Source organism: Schistocerca americana, chromosome 1, assembly GCF_021461395.2.
Source record: "Schistocerca americana isolate TAMUIC-IGC-003095 chromosome 1, iqSchAmer2.1, whole genome shotgun sequence".
Classification (NCBI taxonomy): domain Eukaryota; kingdom Metazoa; phylum Arthropoda; class Insecta; order Orthoptera; family Acrididae; genus Schistocerca; species Schistocerca americana.
In genome coordinates, this window is record NC_060119.1 from 348061952 (window position 1) to 348089468 (window position 27517).

Here is a 27517-nt window from a genome sequence, read left to right on the forward strand (position 1 = left end):
GGTCCTGCTACAAAATGAAATGGCACCCCAGACAATCACTCGTGGATGTCAGTCTGTATGGCAGGCAACAATCAGGTTGATACGCGACTACTGTTCAGAGCACCTCCAGACACATCTTCCCTGGTCACCAGGTCTCAGTCTGAAGCGGGACTTATCACTGAAGACAGTTCTACTCCAGTCAATGAGATTCCAGTCCAAATGTGCCCGATGTTGCCTGTTGGTGTGCAGAGGTCAGTGGTAGTTGACGCAAGGGGTGCTGTGAGCTCCCTTTCTGTGAACCATCGGTTGTTGGTCCCTGTGATCTTTGAAGCACCCATTGCACATTGGACTGAAGCACCAGTAGCATGCTGTATTGATGGTAATGATGAAACCAGTGCCCTGAGTGCCTTTCTGACTATTCCTGCCCAGATTGCTGAATAGTGACATTTCTGGTATTCAAATGTGGAGCGATTTACCGATTATTCCAAATGGTCTCTTTGAGCCCAACTACACATCTTCTCTCAAATACTGACATCTATGTATATTGTTCATGTTCCTGTCTGCAGGGCATACTTACTGTTCAACTGAGTACATGGAAAGAAATTTGCAAAGACTGTATGCCAGGGTGTCAAATTATCCCATTTCCGTCCTAGCCAGCTGCACAGTGAAATTGTGCAGCAGCATCACGCATTCATCCATTGGCCAGCAAAGTTTAAAATTTTATGTTTTCCATCAGTATCTGTATGAATATCGATTTGGTGCCAATTTGCACAACTCCTTCGTGGTGCTTCTTTTTTTTGGTGACATATTGCGTGTATATTGTTACATCACAGAAGTGCTGTAACAAATGTATATGAAAAGGCCACATGTGGAATCGCAGTTTGAGAGAGTCTCGGTGCTCATTTCGTACTTGAGTTGGATACATTGGGTGAAAAGTTGATGTTGAAGCCTGGATCAGCATCCATTTGTATGGCCATTTGAACATTTGTCTCACTGTAGGTACGTTACTGTACAGGGTTATTACAAATGATTGAAGCGATTTCACAGCTCTACAATAACTTTATTATTTGAGATATTTTCACAATGCTTTGCACACACATACAAAAACTCAAAAAGTTTTTTTAGGCATTCACAAATGTTCGATATGTGCCCCTTTAGTGATTCGGCAGACATCAAGCCGATAATCGAGTTCCTCCCACACTCGGCACAGCATGTCCCCATCAATGAGTTCTAAAGCGTCGTTGATGCGAGCTTGCAGTTCTGGCACGTTTCTTGGTAGAGGAGGTTTAAACACTGAATCTTTCACATAACCCCACAGAAAGAAATCGCATGGGGTTAAGTCGGGAGAGCGTGGAGGCCATGACATGAATTGCTGATCATGATCTCCACCACGACCGATCCATCGGTTTTCCAATCTCCTGTTTAAGAAATGCCGAAAATCATGATGGAAGTGCGGTGGAGCAACATCCTGTTGAAAGATGAAGTCAGCGCTGTCGGTCTGCAGTTGTGGCATGAGCCAATTTTCCAGCATGTCCAGATACAGGTGTCCTGTAACGTTTTTTTCGCAGAAGAAAAAGGGGCCGTAAACTTTAAACCGTGAGATTGCACAAAACACGTTAACTTTTGGTGAATTGCGAATTTGCTGCACGAATGCATGAGGATTCTCTACCGCCCAGATTCACACATCGTGTCTGTTGACTTCGCCATTAAGAAAAAATGTTGCTTCATCACTGAAACAAGTTTCGCACTGTACGCATCCTCTTCCATGAGCTGTTGCAACCACGCCGAAAATTCAAAGCGTTTGACTTTGTCATTGGGTGTCAGGGCTTGTAGCAATTGTAAACGGTAAGGCTTCTGCTTTAGCCTTTTCCGTAAGATTTTCCAAACCGTCGGCTGTGGTACGTTTAGCTCCCTGCTTGCTTTATTCGTCGACTTCCGCGGGCTACGCGTGAAACTTGCCCAGACGCGTTCAACCGTTTCTTCGCTCGCTGCAGGCCAACCCATTGATTTCCCCTTACAGAGGCATCCAGAAGCTTTAAACTGCACATACCATCGCCGAATGGAGTTAGCAGTTGGTGGATCTTTGTTGAACTTCGTCCTGAAGTGTCGTTGCACTGTTATGACTGACTGATGTGAGTGCATTTCAAGCACGACATACGCTTTCTCGTCTCCTGTTGCCATTTTGTCTCACTGCGCTCTCGAGCGCTCTGGCGGCAGAAACCTGAAGTGCGGCTTCAGCTGAACAAAACTTTATGAGTTTTCTACGTATCTGTAGTGTGTCGTGACCATATGTCAATGAATGGAGCTACAGTGAATTTATGAAATCACTTCAATCATTTGTAATAGCCCTGTATATTAAGCAAGATTTGAACTACGAACTGGAGCAGGTGCCCAGGTTAATTGTGGGAATTGATTAATTGGAAAAGATTATAGTTGGGCAGAAATAAATGCACAGTTAATGGCATCATTTGTGCACCTTCAGATTTTACGTGCAAAAGAGTCACCATCGTTCAGATTGCACATGACAAAAATCAGGGCTTGAGTGAGACTGATAGTTAAAATTTGGTTCACATGCAGAAAATCACGTGTGCAAAGGAAACTATGTTTCATAGAAAAGCATTGAATTTCAAGTGCTGCATCTGGATGCAGGCCTAATTAAAAACCTGGTAATTACTGTTGATTACAAAGGGCTGCAAAATAAAATTTTTGGTTAGGGCTTTTAATCTTGAAAGGTGATTTTTAGTAATTACTGGTCTCTGTTGAATAATGTGAAGTTAGATTTTGGCCATCATGCATGAGAAAACTGTAATAATGCTATAAAGAACTGTTATATTTATACAATAGTATGACATTTTAGTATATTGATAAAGACATTTACAGCTATTCTAGTAACTTGTAAACTGCTCAAGTAGACAAAATCAAACAGCATTTATTTGGTTGCAGACCTTATCACAATTTTAAGTTCAACATATTTCAGTACGGCTTAGTCTTCAATTGAAATTTTATCTTAAAGATTTTCTTCTATGCTGTAGCTACATATTATCTCCTTTTAGAGACCATCATCCCTTCATCTCACCTGTCTTGATGCTGTAGTTCTATTTATTTCATGTCTTGATGAGTCCTTTCTCCATGTTCATCAACATATCTAAGATTGTTGGAGAAGTAGTCAAGGTGGCTATGAAGGAAATAGGTTTTAAGGCTTATATTGCATCCAAAATTTTTCAGAGCTATCAACATATTTTCCACCATGGCTATAAAATCTGTGTGTTTACTAGTCCCTAAGAAATTGTCAACCACATTCTTAAATATTGTCCAGGCCAGTCGTTCTTCATGTGTTAGTACATTCTCAGATAATTCAAATTCTAATGTTTGGTCCGACAAGTAATTACTTTTAACTTTAGCCTTGGACATAAAAGAAAACGTGTAGTTTATATACATAAAACAATCACCATCTGTGGCAGTGCTTTGGCAAACTGTTTCATGATTACCAGTTTAATATCAAGAGGTAGCTGGATGATTTCTGTCATTGTACCAAAGATTCTCATATATCACATTTTTCTCCGCAGGATTCATGATTGTTCTGGTAGGCCACTCTGTTTTACTCCAACGCTGTTCGCTGACATCGCTACCCCAGAGGCACAGGAAACAAATGAACTTTGTTAAGCCAGACTTTTATCCCAGCAGCACTCCTATTACTTTTGGATCTCCACATACAACACTTCGGTGTTTTGAGATACCCACATCTCTTCCCAAGTCATTAAGTTCTTCTTGTGTAAACTGCTCTAGTTGTCGTTTTGTGGGTGTGGAGCTATAATCAGGATCTGAATTTTCACTTGATGATGCTGGTGGTGATGTTGAAGATTCTATAGTAGCGGGTGTTTCAGACACAGGAATGTTAGGACCATTTGATATGAAATCCTATGGTTGATTTTTAGGTTTGGATAAACAGTTTGTTTTGTATTGTTCTTGATAAGCCTACCCACTTTCACCATACAAAAATAGCAATTATCTTCATGATTTTCTTGTTCTCTCTATGCCGATGTAATCCTGAATGGTAAAGATTTCTTCTTGCCTTGTGTCCATTTCCTCAAAAATGCATGCATGACAAGCAGGGTGTAGTGCTAAATGTTTGTCCTGGTCTCGTAACTTTATACCGAAATAAGACAGGTATGCTCTTTCGATAAATGAGGTCATGTTCTCTCTCCTGCTTTTGAGAGTCAGAGAGCTGCAGATGTAACAAAACACGTCAGGGTCATTCACACATGATCTTCTTGATGAAGTGGCCATTATTAGGCTGATTTGAAATAACCGGATAATGTTTACACACAAATTTCACTTCAAATTTACACTCAAATGACTCTGATGTGTTAATGCACTTCTAAACAACTCAAGAAGTGTCAATTTTTCCACAGCTGATCATGTTGAATCACTTTATGATCTATTGCAGTATATATTATGCGGAAATTTAAAAATAGGAAACTTCATGAATTATGAAATAACTGTAGGTCTTAGAAGAAAACATTACATTTTCATAAAGAGTGTTAAAAAGCCACTCTAATTAGCCCACTTTCCTGTAAAATGCCAAAACATCACAGCCCTGTGTTATTTTCTTGTTTGTACATTAAAGGTTAAATTCTCCAGGGGCTTAAAATATTCAAAAAGTATGTGGATTTGTGAAATAATGCATGTACTAAACTAGAATTATGCCCAGCACTATACAAAATGATGATCTCAAAACAAAGATGATGTAACTTGCCAAACGAAAGCGCTGGCATGTTGATAGACACACAAACATACACACAAACAAACACAAACATACACACAAACTTCAAGCTTTCGCAACCAACAGTTGTTTCATCAGGAAAGAGGGAAGGAGAGGGAAAGACGAAAGGATGTGGGTTTTAAGGGAGAGTGTAAGGAGTCATTCCAATCCCGGGAGTGGAAAGACTTACCTTAGGGGGAAAAAAGGACAGGTATACACTCGCGCGCGCGCACACACACACACACACACACACACACACACACACACACACACACACACACACACACACCCATCCGCACATACATAGACACAAGCAGACATTTGTAAAGGCAAAGAGTTGGCCCAACAGATTTGCTGTTCATTTCTTTTCTTCAGGAGGTGAAATTTCAGTGCAACTGATGAGAGACACCTGTAACAGTGCATACACTATCCTAGGTTGCAGAACTAACAGTTCCTTCATGAGGAAAGAGTTGGAGGTCATAGGTGGGTAACGTTAAAAATGAAGGGCAAGTCACACAAACCCCTGGATGATTAGGTTCCCACATGTACTGAGGATGTGGCGAGCCCTTCATAGCTTCTGGGTCCCTTTCATCGTGGGCTCCGAATGACCTGCTCTTTCTTTTTAACCTTTTCCAACCAATTTCTCTCTCATCCCTGAGGAAGGAACTAATAGTTTCAAAAGCTAGAATAGTGTATGTACTACAAACCAACAACACTGAAAGTCTACTTCCCAAAGGCCTGCAATTCTGCCTCATACTTTTATTGTTTTCTCAAGTTAATTTTTATTTACTCACAAATAATATGAGTGTTACTCACATGACTTTAATATGTCCCACTTGAAAATGCTTGAAGTCTGAAACTGGTCTTGGGAGAGCGATAAAGAGATGCTGTTGTGATGGTACAAAACGTGTTTATTTTATTCATTATTTGACTATGGCTGCAGTATCCAACATGGGCAACTTTCAACATAAGTTCTGTGCCAAGCACACCTTATCTCGTGAAAAGTATTGAAGCTTGGCTGTGCAGCACTTTTTTACTAATCTCACTACAATAACTCTTCAGAAAGTCTGTTCAGATTAATGACCTCTACATACTATCAACAGTGGTAAATTAGGCCTTGGAACACTGTCAATTTTAATATTTACTCTATAACTTGTTGCATATGGATACCCATCCTTCACCACTCAGCACCATTTCCTCAGAACTGCGCTGATGCTAATAGCTCCTTCAGCACTTACTATGATCACACAGTTACCTTGACATGAACTTTTGTTCTTGTCCTGTCATCATTCCCTTTCCACAATCCAACAACATCTGTTCTCTTCCTGCTTTGACTTTAGATTTTCCCAGTCACCCACTTTCTTTTTTTTCTTTTCATGTGCCTAATCTACTTTTTATTTTGTTCTTACTTTCTGACTATTTGCTTTATTTTCATGGTCCTTCTTTTCCACTTACTCCCTGCCCATCCTTGTTTTCTAGACATATTCAGCCATGACTGACTTGTGTACTTGTATTCTTATCTCTCAGCCTTAATTTGCCATCTCTCCTAACCACTCCAGGTACGGCATTTTGCCAACTTCTCCTCCCTCATCTATCCTCTCTCTGTACTCTTCTCTACCTATTCCACCTTAACTAGTACCTCAACTTTCATATCTGTACTTGATAGTGCTGTAGTACTTGTAGCTGTTCATAATTGTTCTGTGTTACACTGTTTTTCTCTTCTTTTTTTTATAATGGAAAAGAGATAAGTAGAAATGTGTTAAGTACTGGTCAGAAAATGAAACTGAGGATAATCATTAACATATTGGATGGTATTAGTAGTATTTCAGTAATCAGGTCTGCTAGTGCTTCCCTTTACCCAGATAAATATAGGCACTGTTATATTGGTAAAATTGATTTAGTTTTAACCTGAATGCACAGAGGTTCCATCAGATTCCTAAAGTCTAACAGAATTTGAAATACACAAGAACGATATTAACTTTTCCCTTAACATTGAAACTAAAATAATACAGTTTTATATTAGAATGAAGAAATCCCTCATGTTTTCCATAATTTGTTCCATAGATTCAGATAGTGATACTATCGTGACGGCAGCATCACCTACCTCTGATAGTGACACGCTTGTGAGTTTTCCTTCACCTGCTTCCTCCTGTGCCACTTTGGTTTCGGCAGGGGGGCATGCTTACCATTGTGCTAGAGATCTTCCATATGACACTGTGGAGAAGAAAACTGTTAGTAGGTAAGTGAGACATTTCATTTACATTCGTAATATTACGCATGATGGGATGCATAAAATCATTAAGTAAGAAGCCAGTTGTTTGAAGCCTGTTTCCAGTCCAGGTAAGTAAAGTCAGTAATAAGGCTGTTGATAATCTGAACCAGTAACTCTGAGAAATGGCAAGGTAGGACTAATATTCATGGATGGAAATCTTGGGCCAATTGTTGTTTTAGATTGTGTGTGGTTTCCCTAAATCACTTTAGTCTAGTCTCAGAATTTTTCCTTCAGGTAGGCTTTTGCTGTTGCCGTTTTCACAGTAATTGCCAAAAACTGTACTCATTGCTTATATCCTGTGATAACTGGGAGTTCAAACATTCACAATTTTTAAAGGTAACTGTAAATAACTATGGACCAAATAACTTTTTGCTCTTCATGAGAAGGTACATAAGTCAGGGGTAAAACAAAGTATTGACTGCGATATTTTGGTAGGGATTTAAGGAAGATTAAGAATGTCAACATGTGTGGTGAGATGATTCTAGGACTATCATTAGGAGTACCTGTAAGTGCACCATGATAGAAATTAGAATCCTAGTGCTATACAAAACTGAATACTCATTCATGATCCCTGCATCATTATTATGATATAAATTAGTATCCTAGCACCATCCAAAATTGAATAATCATAATTGATCCAACATCATCATTACACCAATTGTCATCCTTTCGAATTTCAAAGTTACACCATGGTTCTCACCCACAGATTAAAACTGTCATTCATATCGCCAATCTGTTCACAGATACTGAAAGATGCATGCCATCATAGGTTGTGTTGTTCAAACCTAGCTTGTCCCTGAGTAGAGATTTAAATCTTTCATTTATTCTGCTGAAGCTCTGTCTTTCCTTTCATGCTTATTTATTTATTTCGTGTTCACTAAAATTCAAGTTTTTTTTGTACCTTGACTGCACATCTTGCTCTTATTTAACCTTTCAAAAGCCATCTCATTGTTGGCTATCCTGAGAATGTTCTTTTTGCTGCATCATTTGTTGTAGTTTGTATCATGTACTGTGAAGACAGCCTGTACATGTCCTGATCACTATTTGTTGCAGCCTAAGAATTTGGAGGTTTCTCAATATGAATGTAACCAAATGTTAATTAAACTTAGAGCTTCTTAGCAAGCTGTCATACTACAGAAAATTAAAACACTTGATGGTTGTATAGTCATAATGATCCTACTTTTTAAAAATATTTTGTGTCTGTTCACTTCTCTCTCTCTTCGTGCTTGTCAGCCCTTTCATGATGGATATGGGAAGACTTTCAAGCTCTCCCTGAATTTTATGAAAAGAAGGAATTGGTTTTTGTTCTGAGAAACTTTAGATATGGGTCTAGTCCCCTACATTAGCCAGACTTACTATTAAAGCAAATTCTTCTTAATAACTCTATGTTCCTGCCCCTTCTCTCATTTTACGGTACGTATTTGTTTGTTTGTAATAATGCAAAGAATATTGAATTCACAATATCAGATTAACAGTGGTCATTTGCTCCACTGGCAACTGAATAGAATATAGCAGTTTTATTGTAGTTATTTCCTCCTTCACTCTTTAAGGTGTTCCTCGACTTATTTGATTTCCTTGAAGGTCCTCTTTCACAACAGAACTTACAGAACATGATTAATTAATTAATTAATTAATTAATTAATTGTGAACACTAGTTCCTATGCAAGATTTAGTAAACTGGAGAACAGGTCATAATTTTTAACATGTTATTTCAGTAAAATAACAACACACTGCAGTAGCTCCTGATTGATACCAGGTAACCTGGGGCAACACAGTTGCCTTCATTTGCCTAGAGTCTTCCTGAAAGTATTTTGTCACAGTTTGATATTCCTGCAATGATACACTGTATAATTGTAGATACAGGCTGCCTGCATGGTGAACAAACAGAAGTGTATGATAGGGCAGTTGGTTCCTGTGCCATTCACCATTGAGACATTACAGGCTGAGGCAAAAGAGAGGTGGAGATTTCATTCTGTATTGATGTCTCCCACAAAAGAATAAATTTACCTCCTTCCTGAACAGTATCCTATTCTATACTGTTCCTTTTCTCGTGATACGGGTTTCATTTAACTTTTCTTCCACTTGGCTACATTACTAGTGAATATACTGTACTAATAAAATGTTACTACGTACAAATGAAAGTCCATTGTCACAAAAATAAATACGCTTTGAGCTGTGCTGTTGCTGAATGTATGTGGCAGCTGGATTTCTATCTTGACCCTTGGAACCAAGCAGCAGTAAATACATAGGTGTCACAGTGGATCACTGGTCAAGATGAAATTCAAACAGACTGCTTCAGTGCAGAAAATGATGTGTGTGATGTTCTGGAACAGGAAGGACATTCTGCTCATTGACTTCCTGCCCAGAGTGAACAAGAGGTTTGGAATGCTTACCGCAGGTGTTGCGCTGTTCCATGACAATACTTGTCCCCATATAACATGGCGCACAGCAACTGTTTTGCAGAAGTTCAGCTGGGGGCTGTCCCAACAATTTACATCTTTTCTTGCACCTCAAGAAATTCCTGTCCTCCGACCAGTGTTTTGACAACGATGAAGAGTTGCAGATGACTATTACATGCTGGTTTCATTCACAGGTAGCAGACTTTTACAACCCAGTAATACAAAAGTTGATACCCTGATATGACAAGTTACTCAATTCTTGTGGTGACTGTGTCAAGAAATAACTCAAACATTGCTGTACCTGTTGCCAGTAACTTTTTCGTGAAACTATGTTGCCTTTGTTTTAAAAAATAGGAAAACTGACTTTCTGGATGTACCTCATATGCAGAAGGGCTACATGTTGGATGACTTGCTTGTATCCTATTTGCATTCTAATGCAAGATAACAGTATAAAAATTCCAAATGAAATGTATAAAATTAAGGACTCTAAGAAAGTTAACTAGGTTTTGAAAATTCACAGTTATGGCATCACATTAGATTGGATCATGCTATTTGAAGAGGACTGATTTGATTTGCATATTTATACTGTATTTAATTTCATCAGTTAACATCTAGAAAAAAGTTGCATGTGCTCTGTACCTTCTACTGAAAGCTCTTTTAAAGGCACATTCTGTTAAATCCTGCCTAGTCGTCGAATATGGGGTGTCTAGGAAACTTGCTTTCTTGGATCACTAGACAGCATTTCAAGCAAATCATTTAAATGAGGTTTATTACAAAAAAAATAAATGACAGTACTTAACTTTGAGAATTACATAGATGTGTTGCAAAAGGGCGACAGACAAAATAAGCCAGCTTCTTCAGTATATAAAATTCTTAATACAAATGAAGTAATACAGTTGACGCTTCTATTCAGGCTGCTAGTCTTGAAGCTTCTCTTCAACTGGGCCATGACCAGTCGGGCGCGGCGCTTATGTCCTCTTCACGTAGAGGTCATTGCAGCATTGTCATCCTGGAGAGGGGTTCTGTCAGTGTGCAATTGGCTGACATTGTTTCACAGCCCTCTCTGCTCTGTTGTTCCCAAATGCTGTGCTAGCCCTTGACTTTATGGTGTAACATTTTCAACTTAGAAGGGAGGCTTGAGAAACGAAATAGGATTAACATTTGTAAAAAGTTGAAAACTTTAGTGACAGTACATGTTGCAATGCGATATTATTACTGAATGGGAAAATGTAGTCTAATTATAACAAGAGCTAGTTAGGAATTGACTATGGGCTTGCTTTGTGACATGCACCTCAGATCTTCTCAAATATTCATCCTACATTTTACAGTTGCACTGTTTCACTTGCTCTCATTCACATTGAGCAGTTCTAGCTAGCTGCAACTCAATGACCAAGGCACTGATCGCTGTAAATCACTGTGGCATTCCGAAAAATTTTTTTAGATGTCACTGCCTAGTTACAGTCAGTTCTGTATGCTTTAGGAATGCAGTCTGGTTTAGTTTATAAACTGTGTATATTTAATGTGAAAAGATCATAAGAGGATACATATAACAATAATGGAACTTCTTGGATGGAACAGTACTTCAAATAAGGGGAAGACAACCACTCACTTATAGCGGACAGACGTGTATAGAAACATTTAACTGAAAACAGTAGTTGCAGCAGCTTTTGAGATGATGTTATTTTTCTAATAAAATTACACACAACCATACAGATACCAAGACAAACATTATAGTGGTCACGGAGAAACTGATTATTGAGTATCAGTTACTGAGAGCAGTTGCCTAAGCAGAAGGAGGTGGGGAGGGAGTAACAGCATAGTGCACGACAGGTCTTTTGACAGATGATTTTGTGGCTGCACAACAAGATGAGTGGAGTTCAGAGGGTATAGCAAATAAGAGATATAAAAAAAGGAGAGACCGTGGGATGGGAGGGAGGTGGAAGAGGGAAGAGGGATGTGGAGGTGACAGGGAGGTGATACTGAAAGAGAAAGGGTTGGGGGGGGGGGGGGGGGGGGGGAAGAGAGAGAGAGAGAGAGAGAGAGAGAGAGAGAGAGAGAGAGAGAGAGAGAGAGAATGTCCACATGTGGGGTGGGGTGAAGAGGAGGAAGAATGATGGGAGAATGCTGTACATGATCTGAACAGGGAAGGAATGGTGTGGACAGTAAACAGAAGGGAAAAGGTAACATGAGGCAATAGGAAACAGTTTAGCAGAAGTTTAGGCCAGGGGAATTGTAGAGTGTGGGTTATGCTGGAGAGAGAATTCCAACATGTGTAGTCCAGAGAAACTTGTGCTGGAAATGAGTATCAAAACGACCCATAAAAGAAGCAGTCGTGGAAGTTATTTGTGTAATATTGCACAGCATGTTTCACAACTGGATGTTCAAGTTTGTCATTTGCCACAGTTTGGCTGTGCCATTCATGTTAATAGACAGTTGGTTACTTATGCGTATGCAAAGAATTGTATATTAACTGCAGCATTCTCTCTCTTTCTCTCCTCCTCTTCTCCTGTCCAAACCTTCACTTCCTCTTCCCCCTTTTCTACCCTCTCCCTTTCACGCACCCCACCCTGTCATTCTGTTCATCTCCACCTTCCTCTTCCACCTCCTTTCCAGCTTAACTCTCTCCATTCTTGACGTCTCTTCTTTGTTCTACCCCCTGAACTCCTTTCATCTTTTTTGTGCGGCCACCAAATCATCTCTCGGAAGACCTACCCTGCAGTATCCTATTGCACCCTCCTCCTGCACAGGCAACTGTACTCAGTAATTGATAATAGATTATCAGTCTTGCTATGGGTACTGTTATGTTCATTTTGGTGTCTGTATGGTTGTTTGTGCTTATTGTAGGAACAGAGCAAGAGTTTTAAAGTGAATGTATACTGTTTTCTGTTACATTTATCAATGCACCATGTATCATTCTGCTATAGCTAAGTTTTACTTTCCCTTATTTTACACATAAGTGAGTACATAATTTGTTTTGACCAGTTGTGCTGTGGCATTAGTGTACTGTTTTGTTATATTTGTGAAGTGTCCACATTTAAAAAGTTATTTTAATTTATATTGAAATCCTTTAATTTTCTGTTGTGAAACCACATAAATACGGCAAATATCAATGACAGTCATATTCATTCCTTCTCTGTTGTAGTCCTGTTTTTTGACTGATGTATTTCAAATTCTTAGGAACATTGTTCCAGGAAACAGTGATCTAATAATATTATAATTTATGTAGTAAGAAGTCATGGTTGCTTATAAGCTGTAACTTTTTATTTGTGGATGACTGGTTTCAATCTACTGCAGAGAGAAATCTGATGATGATCTCTATAGTAGATCGAAAGCAGTCATCCACAAATGAAAAGTAACAACTTACATGTGATGACGACTGTTTACTAAATAAATTATGATATTTTTCACTTAATGGTTGGTTCAATTTTCGTGGTGTTGCCTTTTCTAAGAACTCAGTGGCAAAGAAAAGTGTTGAAAAACTTTATATTTATGCTTTTCCCTTACACTTACTTGATGAAGTGTTTTGGCTTGGTAATGTCAGGTATTATCAACAAAGGAACTCTTGCCTTAGTTTCAACAAAAATATCTTTATGATTACAAGATTCATAATTTAAAGGAGCTCATATGTCTTAAGAACATTGAGCAGTGTCTCTTTTGTCACGAACGTAAATCTTTGTAGCTGAATTACTGTCAGATAAATAATCTAAATGCTTGGTGTACATTCTCTAGTTGGTCCTTGAATGTTGCTCGTGTGAAAGCAGGTGTGTTTCTCTTTTCTGATGAAGGCTTTGCCCGAAAGGGTTATGTGCAACAGTCTTTTTGTTGTGCCTGGCTTTTACTCAACCAGTATTGTTTTACTTATTTTATGATGGTCCTATTACATCTGTTCCAAGTGTCTTCAGATGAGCATTAAAGCCAACTGGCTTTCTTTGTTAGCATCATATAAGACAGAAGTAGAGAAAATAGGATCCACTTATTCATTAGAAAATGCAAGGCTGTATATGGAAGAGGCAATACCCATGCAATGTGATGAATTTGCAATTCAGCCCACATCTCCCACTGAAATTAGGAAAATAATAAATTCACTCAAAAGTAAAAGCTCGCGTGGAATTGATGGCATTTCCAAGCAGGGCACTAAAAGCTTGTGCCCAACAGATAAGTAGGATCCTCGGTTGTATGCGTAGTAGCTCACTGAAATAGGGCATTTGTCCAGATAGACTGAAATATGCTATGGTTAAACCACTGCATAAAAAAGGGGATAGGTCTGCTGCGAACAACTACCACCCAATCTCAGTTCTGACATATTTATCCAAAATTCTTGAAAAAGTACTGTATTCAAGAGTAGCATCATTTAAAAATGAAGTACTAACAAAATCCCAATTTGGTTTTCAGAAAGGCATTTTCAACAGAAAATGCTATGTATGCTTTCACTGATTAAATATTAAATGCTCTGAATAACCGAACATCACACATTGGAATATTTTGTGATCTCTCAAAGGCTTTTGACTGTGTGAATCATGAAATCATTCTAGATTAGCTTAAGTATTGTGGTATGAGTGAGACAGTGCACAAATTGTTTAATTCATATTTAACTAGAAGAATGCAGAAGGTTGAAATTGACAGTACAGATAGTCTGCAAAAATCAGCAGAGTCCTCTAACAGGGCAGGTGTCTCACAGGGTCTTGGGTCCCTTATTGTTCTTAATATATATAATAGCTTGTCACTCTATATTCATGAAGAGGCAAAGCTTTTTTCTGATGATGCAAGTATTATAATCACATTCAACAAACAAGAATCAGCTGAGGAAATTGTAAATAATATCTTTGAGAAATTTATTTAGTGGTTCTCTGCAAATGGACCATCACTAAAGTTTGAGAAAGTACTGTACATGCAATTCTGTAAAGTAAATGGCATAACACCATTGATGATGAATATAATCTTTGAATGGAAGTCTGTTGCTAAAGCAGAATATTCAAAATGTCTCTGTGTGTGTATTGATGATAAATAGAATTGGAAGAATCACATTGATGATCTTCTGAGACTGTTAGGTTCAGCTTCTTATGCTATTGGGGCTATTGCAAATTTTGGTGATAAACATATCAGTAAATTAGCCTGCTATGCCTATTTTCTTTCACTGCTTTCATATGGCATCATATTGTGGAGTAATTCATTATTAAGAGGAAAAGTATATATTGCACAAAAGCGTGTAATCAGAATAATGGCTGGAACCCACCCAAGATCACCTTCTAGACATTTATTTAAGGAACTCATGATATTCGCAGTACCTCTGCAGTACATACATTCACTTATGAAAATTGTTATTACAACTCGTCCCAGTTCAAAAATAATAGTGAAGTGTAAGCTGCCACAAAAATCTTTGATCATTTGACAAATAGCATTAAAAGTCTAACAAAGAGATAGAGGGGCTGGCCAGTACTTACCTCAGCTCAGTACAGCCGATAGATACACATAAAACAGAACCGAAAATTTACGTTCCTAGCTTTCGGAACAAATGTTCCTTCATCGGGGAGATCTTTGGGTTCCCTCTGACAACCATGCCTCCATCCTTGCTACCCTCCCTATTTTCCTTTCCCTGTTGCTTCATAACCTGGGTTGTGAGTAACTGAATCTCCTTTCCCTTCTTCCCTTTCTTTCCCCTCTCTCCTCCCCGATGAAGGAACATTTGTTCCGAAAGCTAGGAACGTAAATTTTCGGTTCTGTTTTATGTGTATCTATCGGCTGTACTGAGCTGAGGTAAGTACTGGCCAGCCCCTCTATCTCTTTGTTAGTATTTGTTTCACATCTCATATGAGATTTTCCATTAATCATTTAGCATTAAAAGTCTGACAGATAGCCAACCAACATTTAAAAACAAATTAAAATAATTTCTGAATGACAACTCCTTCTACTCAATTGATAAACTTTTGGGCATGAAGTAGTAACTCTCTCTGTGTGTGTGTGTGTGTGTGTGTGTGTGTGTGTGTGTGTGTGTGTGCATACACACACACACACACACACACACACACACACACACAGAGGGAGCCCTACACTGAAGAGCCAAAGAAACTGGTACACCTGCCTAATATTGTGTATGGCCTCCACTAGCACGCAAAAGTGCTGTAACATGGCATGGCTTGGAATCAACTAATGTCTGAAATACTGATGGAGGGAACTGGCACCATGAATCCTGCAGGGCTGTCAATAAATCCATAAGAGTACGAGGGGGTGGAGATCTCTTGTGAACAGCATGTTGCAAGATGTCCCAGATACGCTCAATAATGTTCATGTCTGGGGAGTTTTGGTGGCTAACGGAAGTGTTTAAACTCAGTAGACTGTTCCTGGAGCCACTGTGTAGCAATTCTGCATGTGTGGGGTGTCGCATTGTCCTACTAGAATTACTCAAGTGAGGCGTAAAGCTTTGCGTCGTGCAGTGATAAAGGGAACACAAGCGGGCCTTCAGCTCCAAAAGCCCTTATTGATGATGTTGAATGATTCTCTTCAGTCATCATTGGTCCCACTCTTGTAGGATCTTCTTCTGACCACAGCAATGTCAGAGTTTTGATGTTTTACTGGATTCCTGTTATCCACGGTACACTCATGATTTGGTCATATGAGAAAATCCCCACTTCATCACTACCTGAGAGATGCTGTGTCCCATCACTCATTCGCCGTCTGTAACACCATGTTCAAACTTATTTAAATCTTGGTAACCTGCCATTGTAGCAGCAGTGAACATCTAACAAAAGTGCCAGACTCTTGTTGTCTTATATAGGCATTGCTGACCACATCGCCATATTCTGCCTGTTTACATATTTCTGTATTTGAATACGCATGCCTGTACCAGTTTCTTTAGTGCTTCAGTGTCCCATGGATATAATGGAGTGCCTAGCAGAATATTAAAGTACTGGCTGCATATGTTAGCCCTGCATTTGTTATTTTTCCATTAAGAATGGTCAGTTTCCTGAACGATTAAAGTACTTAACAGTAAAGCCATTCTATAAAAAGGGAGAAAGGGATAATGTAAACAATTTTAGATCTATTTCTATGCCATCAATGTTTGCTAAAATTATTGAAAAGGCAGTTTATCTAAAGATAATTGATCATTTTATTTCACATAATTCGCTATCAAATGTGCAGTTGAATTTTAGAACTGATTTAACAACTGAAAATGCTATATTCTCTTTTCTCTGTGAGGTACTCGTTGGATTAAACAAAGGTTTCGAATGCTAGACATCTTTTTTGATTTAACTGAGGCATTTGATTGTGTTGGTCACAAGATATTGCTCCAGAATTGGACCATTATGGGATACGGGGAGTAGCTCACATTTGGTTCACCTCTTACTTTAACAACAGACAGCAAAAGGTCATTGTTCACTGTGTTGAGAATGTCTATGACAGGGGATCTAAGTAGGGCACGGTCAAATTGGGGTAGCCCTAGGGATCAGTGCTGGGGCCACTCCTTTTACTTATTTATGTAAATGATATGCCCTCTATTATTACAGGTAATTTTAAAATATTTCTGTTTGCTGATGACACTAGCTTGGTAGTAAAGGATGTTGTGTGCAACATGGTTCTGTTTCAAGTAGTGCAGTTCATGACAAAGGTTCATGGCTTGTAGAAAATAAACTCATGCTAAATCACAGTAAGACCCAGTTTTTACAGTTTCTAACATACAATTCAACAAAACCTGACATTTTACTTTCACAGAATGGCCATATGATTAGTGAAACTGAACATTTCAAATTTCTAGGTGTTCAGATAGATAGTAAACTGTTGTGGGAAGCCCACGTTCAGGATCTTGTTCAAAGACTTAAGCTCCCATTTTTACTGTTTGAAAGATATCTGAAGTAAGTGATAGTTCAACACAAAAAGTTGTCTACTTTGATTGTTTTCATTTGTGTATGGTATTATGATTTGGGGTAACCCCACCCATTCTCAAAGGATATTTTTGGCTCAGAAACGGGCGGTTCGGGTAATAAGTGGTGTAAGTTTATGAACCTTTTGGTGATCCTTGTTCATTAGTCCGGGTATTCCGACATTGACCTCTCAATATACACACATCAAAAAGAAGTTTTGCATCACCTCGGTTCTGAGAGTTCCGGAACCTGTACAGAAAATTGCAATAGAGATCAATATAAGTATCATTTCCGCCCATTTTATTGCTCATAGAAACCACACATTGCATGTTGTACCACAATACAGCAAGACCTTCAGAGGTGGTGGTCCAGACTGCTGTACACACCGTACCTGTAAAACCCAGTAGCACGTCCTCTTGCATTGATGAATACTTGTATGTGTTGTGGCATACTATCCACAAGTTCATCAAAGTACTGTTGGTTCAGATTGTCCCACTCCTCAATGATGATTTGTTGTAGATCCTTCAGAGTGGTTGGTGGGTCACGTCATCCTTAAACAGCCCTTTTCAATCCATCCCAGGCATGTTTGATAGGATTCATATCTGGAGAACATGCTGGCCACTCTAGTTGAGGGATGTCATTATCCTGAAGGAAGTCGTTCACAAGATGTGCATGATGTGGGTGCGAATTGTTGTCCATGAAGATGAATGTCTTGCCAATATGCTGCCGATATGGTTGCACTATCAATCGGAAGGCGGCAGCGTATCGTACAGCTGTTACGGCACCTTCCATGACCAATCATCAGCATCGTACGTCGGCCCCACGTAATGCCACCCCAAAACATCAGGAAACCCCCACCTTGCTGCACTCACTGGACAGTGTGTCTAAGGCGTTCAGCCTGACTGGGTTGCCTACAAACACATCACCGACGATTCTCTGGTTGAAGGTATATGCGACATTCATTGGTGTAGAGATCGTGATGCCAATCTTGAGTGGTCCATTCAGCATGGTGTAGGACCCATCTGTACTGCACTGCTTGGTGTCGTGGTTGCAAAGATGTACCTCACCATGGACGTCAGGAGTGAAGTTGCACATCATGCAGCCTATTGCACACAGTTTGAGTTATAACACGACGTCCTATGGGTGCACAAAAAGCATTATTCAACATGGTGGCATTGCTGTCAGGGTTCCTCTGAGCCATAATCTGTAGGTAGCGGTCATCCACTGCAGCAGTAGCCTAGGGCAGCCTGAGTGAGGCATGTCACCGACAGTTCCTGTCTCTCTGTATCTCCTTCATGTCCGAGCAACATCACTTTGGTTCCCTCTGAGATGCCTGGACACTTCCCTTGTTGAGAGCCCTTCCTGGCACAAAGTAACAATGCGGATGCAATTGAACTGCGGTATTGACTGTCTAGGCATGGTTGAACTACAGACAAGACGAGCCGTGTACCTCCTTCCTGATGGAATGACAGAAAGTGGTCGGCTGTCGTACCCTCTCCCCTTTATAGGTGCTGCTGCTCCTGCATGGTTGTTTACATCTTTGGGTGGGTGTAGTGTCCTCTCTAAACGGTCAATATACACAGTCAATGTCTTATCGTCAGGAGTTCTGGTAACCGGGGTGATGCAAAACCTTTTTTTTCATGTGTGTATATATTCTTTACTGTTGTTTCTTGTTAATGATATCAGCTTATTCCCAAGAATTGGCTGCTTTTACTCAGTTAATACTAGACAGAAATCCAATCTGCATGTGTATCGCACTTCCTTGACTCTTGTGCAGAAAGGTGTGCAGCGTACTGATGTTTTGAAAATACGTTTGTGGCTCAAGAAGTACATTACAATGAACTACCACAAGAATTCAAAAGTCTTAGCAGTAATCCACATGACTCCAAATCAAAACTGAAGAGTTTCCTCATGGATCACTCCTTCTATTCTGTTGAGGAGTTCCTTGAAAAATTAAGCTAATTCCTGTGTTATATTGTTGATTGCGTTTAAGTAAACTTATGGCTTGTCTCTCTTTGACTTCATAAACATTTATTTTATCTGTTATTACTTTTATGTTGTAATTTCATGTACTGATATGTTCCATGACTTTGGAGATTTGCTCTTCAATTTGGTCATGTGGAACTAGATGTGTAAAATAAATAAATAAAATATATATAGTGTAGAGAAAACTTATGTTAAACTGATATGTTCCACATCATTACAAAATATTGTATTCTTGATCTATGGAACAGGTATTAATGTCATGTAATGTACTTCTTGAGCCACAAAAGTATTTTCTAAACATCTTGATCTGTGGCAGCTCAACCTCTGCCCACAATCCATGTACATTGGATGTAGCTAATTCCAGTCAGTGAGCATCTTAGTTGACAATCCTAGTTGTGCTTAATAGATTAGTGATCAGGTAACCTGGATAGCTGGTCAAGCATCCACGTGTGTGTGGAATATTCCTCAAAGCATTCTGACACAATTCCGAAGTGTTGTGGTGCACTGTTGTGTTGTAAAGCAAAGGATGCATATATGACACTACAGGTGAACAAACTGCTGCACACAAATGGGAAGTAGTGTTTGTTCATGAGATACAACGATAGACATATCACAGCCCCATTTCATCACAAATGAACATCCCCCACATGAGAATACCTGTGCCACCTGTCTGAATGGTGTTGTTCTGGCAAGCACATTGCGTTGCTTCCTGCAGTTTTTTAAATAGATTGGTGCGTAAGTTGGTAGTGTTTTTCCATGAGTTTAATAAACATGACATATACATTTAACAGAGACTTTAGTCATCGATAGTATATTCTCCTTCACTATTTACAACATTCCTCCAGAGCTAGGGTAACTTTTTGGTTTCATGGCTATAGAAATCATCTCGTTTTGAGATAAAAACCCGCATAGAGCCATGTTTGAAGTGCATTTTCATCTGGAAAGGAAGTTACTTGAAGGCTGTTCAGTAGAGAGTGGAAAGGTGAAAATCTGAGGGTGCAAGATTGGATGAGTAAGGGGGGTGAAGTTTGACTTCCTAACGAAAAGCGCGTATAGTGTTTTTTGTCAGTGTAGCAGAATGCAGGTGGGTATTATTGCCGCATGGCGTAACTTTTCTTAGTCTTTCTGCTCATTGTTCTTGGACTGCATCTGCAAGACATCTCGGTTGTTGACAGTAAGTGTCAGCAGTCTTGGTTATACTTCAGAGAAGCAATTTGTAGTACACCACACCATCACTGTTCCACCATATGCATAACATTATCTTTTGTGGATGCATGCAGGTCTTTGTACTGGGAGTTGCTGCTTTGTTTGAGTTCAGCCATTTGTTTCTTTTCCTTATGTTATCATTGTTGTTGCGGTCTTACAGACAACATTTCTTGTCATCAGTAACAATACAGGATAGAAATGAATGATGTTGTTCATGAGACAGTTGATGACAAGCAAGTAGCGGTCATGTATGGCCGCCCACTGATTTTAATTATTTTGGCTAAGGGGATGCGGTACCCATAGACCCGAGTTTTGAAACTTCTACATTGCATGCAGATCTTGAATGATTGTGGAATGATCACAGTTCATCACATTTGCCATTTCTCAAATATACTGATGGGGATCTTTGTGGGTTCGTGTGTTGAAATGATCTTCATCAAACCTCGAAGGTCTTCCTGAATGTGGAGAGTCACTAATGTCGAAACGACCCTCCTTACCTCCTTAAAATGAGAAAACCATTTTCTTGCCTTGCTCCGTTCAGTGGCATTATACCCATACATGGTGCAAATGTTTCTGGTCCCCTCCACTGCTGTCACTCCTCTATTGAAATCAACCAGAAGAATATGGCAGAAATGTTTGGAATCCTCTACCTGGCACTCCACTTTCTAGCATCCACAGCTCCACCGACTATCTCCAAGTGATGGTCTTTTCTGTGGTTCGAGCATCCAATGACAGCTAGTAGAGGTATACATGTGCATTGGTGAGTGATGTAGCCCATATTGAGAAGGCGATTCTGTATGGTACAGCTGCTCTGCAGTAGCAGCAGTAGTGGTAGTTGTCATCCCACATTGAATTGGCAAGTGATTTGCTGCTATTACAATCCACAATTCTTGCACACTGGAGCAATTTTTCTTGAATTCTCAGTACAACTGTGACAAGGAAGCATGTGAAAAGCCTGTTCCTGCATGGTCTTTGATATGGATTTTTGTAGCCACCTCAATAATAAAAGATGGTGGAGGTATCAGCTTCTAGAACATCAGGGAGAGAAGTAAAAGCTTTATATTTCTTTCTTTATTTTTCTTTTTCTTTTGCAGCTTAGTATATTTTGCTTTCCAGTTTGTGTGATATTGATTTACAAGTGACATGGCTCCATCTTTGAGCATGTGATAATCAGTGGAAATCTACAGCATATATCACCTGATGGCATGGGGACACAGTTAATTCATTCAAGTTTCAATTGCACTGACAAAAAAAAAGGCAACGCCAAAATATAATTATTGTAGCGTAATGAAATTTTGGAAATACATTTGTCTAGGTAACATATTTAACTGATTAACATTGCATGATGACAGGTTAATATAAGTGTGAGATAAGCCTTTACAAGAAATGGTGGTACGTTAATGACTGGTGTAACTGCGAAAATATTGAATGAAAGCATGCAAACATGCATGCATTGAGTTGCACTGGTGCCAGATGTTAGTTTGTGGGATGGAGTTCCATGCCTGTTGCATGTCATCAGTCAATAAAGGGACAGTTAATGTAGTTTGTGGATGGCACTGGAGTTTGTCAGATGATGTCCCATGTGTGCTCGATTGCAGACAGGTCCGATGTTCCAGCAGGCTAAGGCAACATGTCGACACTCTCTAATGCATGTTGGGTTACAACAGTGATATGTGAGCAAGTGTTATCCTGTTGGAAAACATTCCCTGGAATGCTGTTCATGAACAGCAGCGCAACAGGTTAAATCACCAGACTGACGTACAGATTTGCGGGCAGGGTGTATGGGATAACCATGAAAGTGCTCCTGTTTTCAAAGAAAATTGCACCCCAGACCATAACTCAAGATGTAGGCTCAGTATATCTAGCATTTAGGCAGGTTGGTTGCAGGCCCTGAACTGGCCTCCTACTAACAAACATACGGCCATCACTGGCACTGAGACAGAACTAGCTGTTATCAGAAACACAGCAGACCTCAACCCTTCCATCCACTGAGCTCTTGGTTGAAAACAACTGAAGTCACAAATGGTGGTGATTTGGGGTTAGTGTAATGCACACCACGGAGTGTCTGTCTTGGAGCTATCCTTGAGGTAACCAATTTCTAACAGTTTGTTGTCACTGTGGCACCAACTGCTGCTCAAATTGCTGCTGCAGCGACAGTACAATGTTACAGAGCTGTATGCTGAGCATGATGGTCGCACCTCTTAGTAGTGCCCTGTGGTCGTCCGGAGTCTGATCATCTTCCAACCGTACGTTCTTGTGATCGCTGCTGCCAGCAGTTGTGTACTGTGGCTACGTTGCTGCCAAGTTTTACTGCAATATCACAAATGGAATATCAAGCTTCTCATAGCCCTATTACACAACCTCCTTCAAACTCAGTGTGGTGTTGATAATGGTGTCTTCGTCACTTTAAAGGCATTCTTGACTAACGTCAGCTCACCACATCCAATCTCAAAGGTAACTAACACTCGCGACCATTACAGCATATATAGTGGCATTAATATTGCCACCCTTATGCGACTCGTGTGAAATTTGAATAGACATCATGTTTCAGATGTAGAAACACATCTACCAACTTCATTTATGCCGCACAACTCCTCCATGGTGTTTTGAGTTTTTATTCTTCAGTTCACATAGTATACATTTATTATTACTTGTTGATACAGGGATGAATGAGCAGTTTACTCATGTTATCAGCTGGTATGTGTTGTGAATGTATATCAATTCCTACATCCTTTTGCCTGAAGGTGTAACTAATTGGCTCTGAAATCAGTGGTATACAAACTGGTAAATAATAAATAGGGGTGAGTAGGTAAGGAGAAAAAAATTCTTCATAAAAATCTGATATGAATACTCCCATACGTTTTCCACTCACAATATGGCTACATTCGAATTCACTTATATCGTTTGTCTTGTTCTTCTTTAGGTCAACTGCTGCCAATGGGCACTGCAAGATCTGATAACGTCCCAGGCGTGATATTTGCCAAACTATAAAACTGGCGGACGCACCAGCTATGTCTAATTAAGTTGCTTATGAATGTATAGTGTTGTTTAACTATAATGAAGAGAGTGTAGGGACGTGATGGAAATAGTGAAACCTGGTGCCAGCACATGATCTGCTGGTAAGGAGTTGCAGCAAAGGATCTTTGCATTAGACACTGGGACATATTTGGAAATTAACCCAGGATCTTTGTGCACGGTATAGTGATTAGGAATGTACGCGAGCAGCTTGTTGGGTTAAAAGTTCTTCCACAAAAAGCACGCAAACAGGCTCTCTATAGATGTAGTGGCAGCTGACTAGCGCGCCTTTATAACCTTGAATGAGGCGGAGGGGTGGGGGTTCGGCAATACGGTAACTTCCTCATATACAGACGAAACATTATAACATCACTTTAAATCTTAAATGACGTCTCATTTGAGTTATGAGATACTGTATTGTCGGATGTTAAGTTGATGGTACACTTCCGAAAGGCGCTCATTCGCTGCCGATTAATGATGCAGAGATTGACATATCGGTACGCTTGTGTTGGGTGTATGATTTTCTGTAACAGCAAGTTTGCTACAAGCGGCAATAAGTGTGCAGGCGGTGTGTAACGTCGAAAGAGATTTGCGGTTGGAAAGGCGAGGTTATTGGATTTCGACAGACGCGGATCCACGTTTTCTGGGTCAAGGTCGCGAAAGCTGAGACGAGAGTGCTTCAGATCTAGAGAGCTTGGTTTTGAAGCCGAGCGACATTGTCGGAACGTCGGCGAGTTAAGGTCGCTTCACACTTGACGAACGGAACGAAATTTCAAACCTTTCCACAGTGCATTTCAAACAGCGGCATTCACACAGGCCGTCAACTGAACGGGACGGAACGTCAGGGTCGTGGTTTCTCGGGAAGAAAGTTTTGACATTGAGGGTGGTGGGATGAACGGTGTATTCTGCTATGCAGTTTGCATAATACTCTGTGCTGACATCGGAATTGAGTCTTATTTTAACTGCACTCACGCATGTCTATCGTACTTTTGTCCCTTCGTAGTATTTATAATTTTGCTTTGTTTTTGTGACAGATCGCAAATTTCTATGACGCCTTGCATACTTTTTACGTTGAGTACTCTTGTTCAAGAGTCCTGGTATCGGAAAGCTAAAAACGATTTAGGTTCTACAAAAACTGAACAGATCTGACGCCTACACCCTGTATAAAGAAGAAAATACACTGAGGTGAAAAATCATGGGATAGCGATATGCACATATACAGCCGCGTACACATGATATGAAAGGGCAGTGCATTGACGGAGCTGTCGTTTGTACTCAAGTGATTCATGTTTCCATCGTGATTTTGGTCGCACGACCGGAATTGGCTGATTATGAATGCAGAATGGTAGTTAGAACTAGACGCCTGGAATATTCCATTTCAGAAATCTTTACACAATTCATTATTCCGAGGTCCACAGTGTCAAGAGTGTGCCGAGAATACAAAACTTCAGGCATTACCTCTCACCACAAACAACGCAGTGGCCGACGCGTTCACTTAACGACCAAAAGCAACTGCTTTTGCATACAGTTGGTAGTTTTAACAGACAAGCAATTCTGCGTGGGATAACCGCAGAAATCAGTGTGGAACGTACGACGTTAGTGGGCTATACAAGGGCGATGTACTTGAGAGCAATATTATGAAAAAGGAAGAGAATGTAGATGAAGATGGAATTGGAGATACGATACTGCTTGAAGAGTTTGACAGAGTACTGAAAGACCTGAGTCGAAACAAGGCCCCGGGAGTAGACAAAATTCCATTAGAACTACTGACGGCCCTGGGAGAGCCAGTCCTGACAAAACTCTACCATCTAGTGAGTAAGATGTATGAGACAGGCGAAATATCCTCAGACCTTAAGAAGAATATAATAATTCCAATCCCAAAGAAAGCAGGTGCTGACAGATGCGAAAATTACCGAACAATCAGTTTAATAAGTCACGGATGCAAAATACTAACACGAATTCTTCACAGACGAATGGAAAAACTGGTAGAAGCCGACTTCGGGGACGATCAGTTTGGATTCCGTAGAAATATTGGAACACGTGAGGCAATGTTGACCCTACAACTTATCTTAGAAAATAGATTAAGGAATGGCAAACCTACGCATTTAGCATTTGTAGACTTAGAGAAAGCTTTTGACAATGTTGACTGGAATACTCTCTTTCAGGGGTAAAGTACAGGGAGCAAAAGGCTATTTACAGTTTGTACAGAACCCGGATGGCAGTTATAAAAGTCGAGGGACATGAAAGGGAAGCAGTGGTTGGGAAGGGAGTGAGACAGGGTCGTAGCCTCTCCCCAATGTTAGTCAATCTGTATATTGAGCAAGCAATGAAGGAAACAAAAGAAAAATTCAGAGTAGGTATTAAAATCCATGGAGAAGAAATAAAAACTTTGAGGTTCGCCGATGAAATTGTAATTCTGTCAGAGACAGCAAAGGACCTGGAAGAGCAGCCGAACGGAATGGATAGTGTCTTGAAAGGAGGATACAAGATGAACATCAACAACAGCAAAACGAGGATAATGGAATGTAGTCGAATTAAGTTGGGTGATGCTGAGGGAACTAGATTAGGAAATGAGACACTTAACGTAGTAAAGGAGTTTTGCTATTTGGGGAGCAAAATAACTGATGATGGTCGAAGTAGAGAGGATATAAAATGTAGACTGGCAATGGCAAGGAAAGCGTTTCTGAAGAAGAGAAATTTGTTAACATCGAGTATAGATTTAATTGTCAGGAAGTCGTTTCTGAAAGTATTTGTATAGAGCGTAGCCATGTATGGTATTGAAACATGGACGATAACTATTTTGGACGAGAAGAGAATAGAAGCTTTCGAAATGTGGTGCTACAGAAGAATGCTGAAGTTTAGATGGGTAGATCATATAACTAATGAGGAGGTATTGAATAGGATTGTGGAGAAGAGAAGTTTGTGGCACAACTTGACTAGAAGGAGGGATCGGTTGGTAGGACATGTTCTGAGGCATCAAGGGATCACCAATTTAGTATTGGAGGGCAGCGTGGAGGGTAAAAATCGTAGAGGGAGACCAAGAGATGAATTCACTAAACAGGTTCAGAAGGATGTAGGTTGCAGTAGGTACTGGGAGATGTAGAAGCTTGCACAGGATAGAGTAGCATGGAGAGCTGCATCAAACCAGTCTCTGGACTGAAGACCACAACAACAACAATGGGCTACGGCGACAGACGAGGGTAAGAACTGATGCTAGGGTTCGAGTGTGGGTCAGACTCCACGAAGCCATGGGCCAAAGCTGTCAACAAGGCACTGTGCAAAATGTTGGTGGCTCCCTAATGGAATGGACTGGTTCCTTTGGCCAACTGAAACGAGCATTGAATGGAAATGGCTGAGCCGTGTTTACATGGAGTGGGCTGGTTCCTTTAGCCAACTGAAACAATCATTGACTGGAAATGGTTATGTTCGACTACTTGGGAACCATTTGCAGCCAAAGAACAATTGAACTTTTAATGGATGACAATGCGCATGTCACCGGGCCACAAATGTTCGTGTTTGCCTTGAGGAACTTCCTGGACACTTCGAGCGAATGATTTGGCCACTCAGGTCGCCCGACATCAGTCGCATCGAACATTTATAGGACATAATCGAGGGGTCAGGTCGTGCCCAAAATCTTGCAGTGGCATCACCTTCACAATTAAAGATGGCTACAGAGGCAGCGTGGCTCATTATTTCTCCAGGGCACTTCCAACGACTTCTTGAATCCATGCTTCGTCGCGTTGCTGCACTATGCCGGCCAAAAGCAGGCCTGACGCGATATTGAGAGGTATGCCGTGACTTTTGTCACAGCAGTGTAAATCGATCAAGCAATTTTCTTTGAACAACCTTTTGTTAAGTGGAAAGGTCAGCTCGGTTCAAGGAGAAAAATAAAGTTACTTCCGACATTAACTGCTACGTAGGGCGGGGAGGGGTGGGGGGACACAATGGATCCGGCAAACAGGTTACATGTGGTCATGTATGTTTAATAACGAGGAAAATTATAACAACAAAGTTATTTTTTCAGCAAAAGGTTGCGCGTCAG

At 40.1% G+C, this 27517-nt stretch overlaps 1 protein-coding gene across 1 annotated transcript in view; it reads left to right on the forward strand.

The window, feature by feature from the left end:
• Nucleotides 1-27517, forward strand: part of LOC124622611 (oxysterol-binding protein-related protein 1-like) — a 170642-nt gene that overhangs the window by 132132 nt on the left and 10993 nt on the right. Inside the window, exon 13 of the mRNA XM_047148377.1 lies at nt 6806-6980. Coding sequence (XP_047004333.1) covers nt 6806-6980 — 175 coding nt within the window. The remainder of the gene's footprint in view (nt 1-6805; nt 6981-27517) is intronic.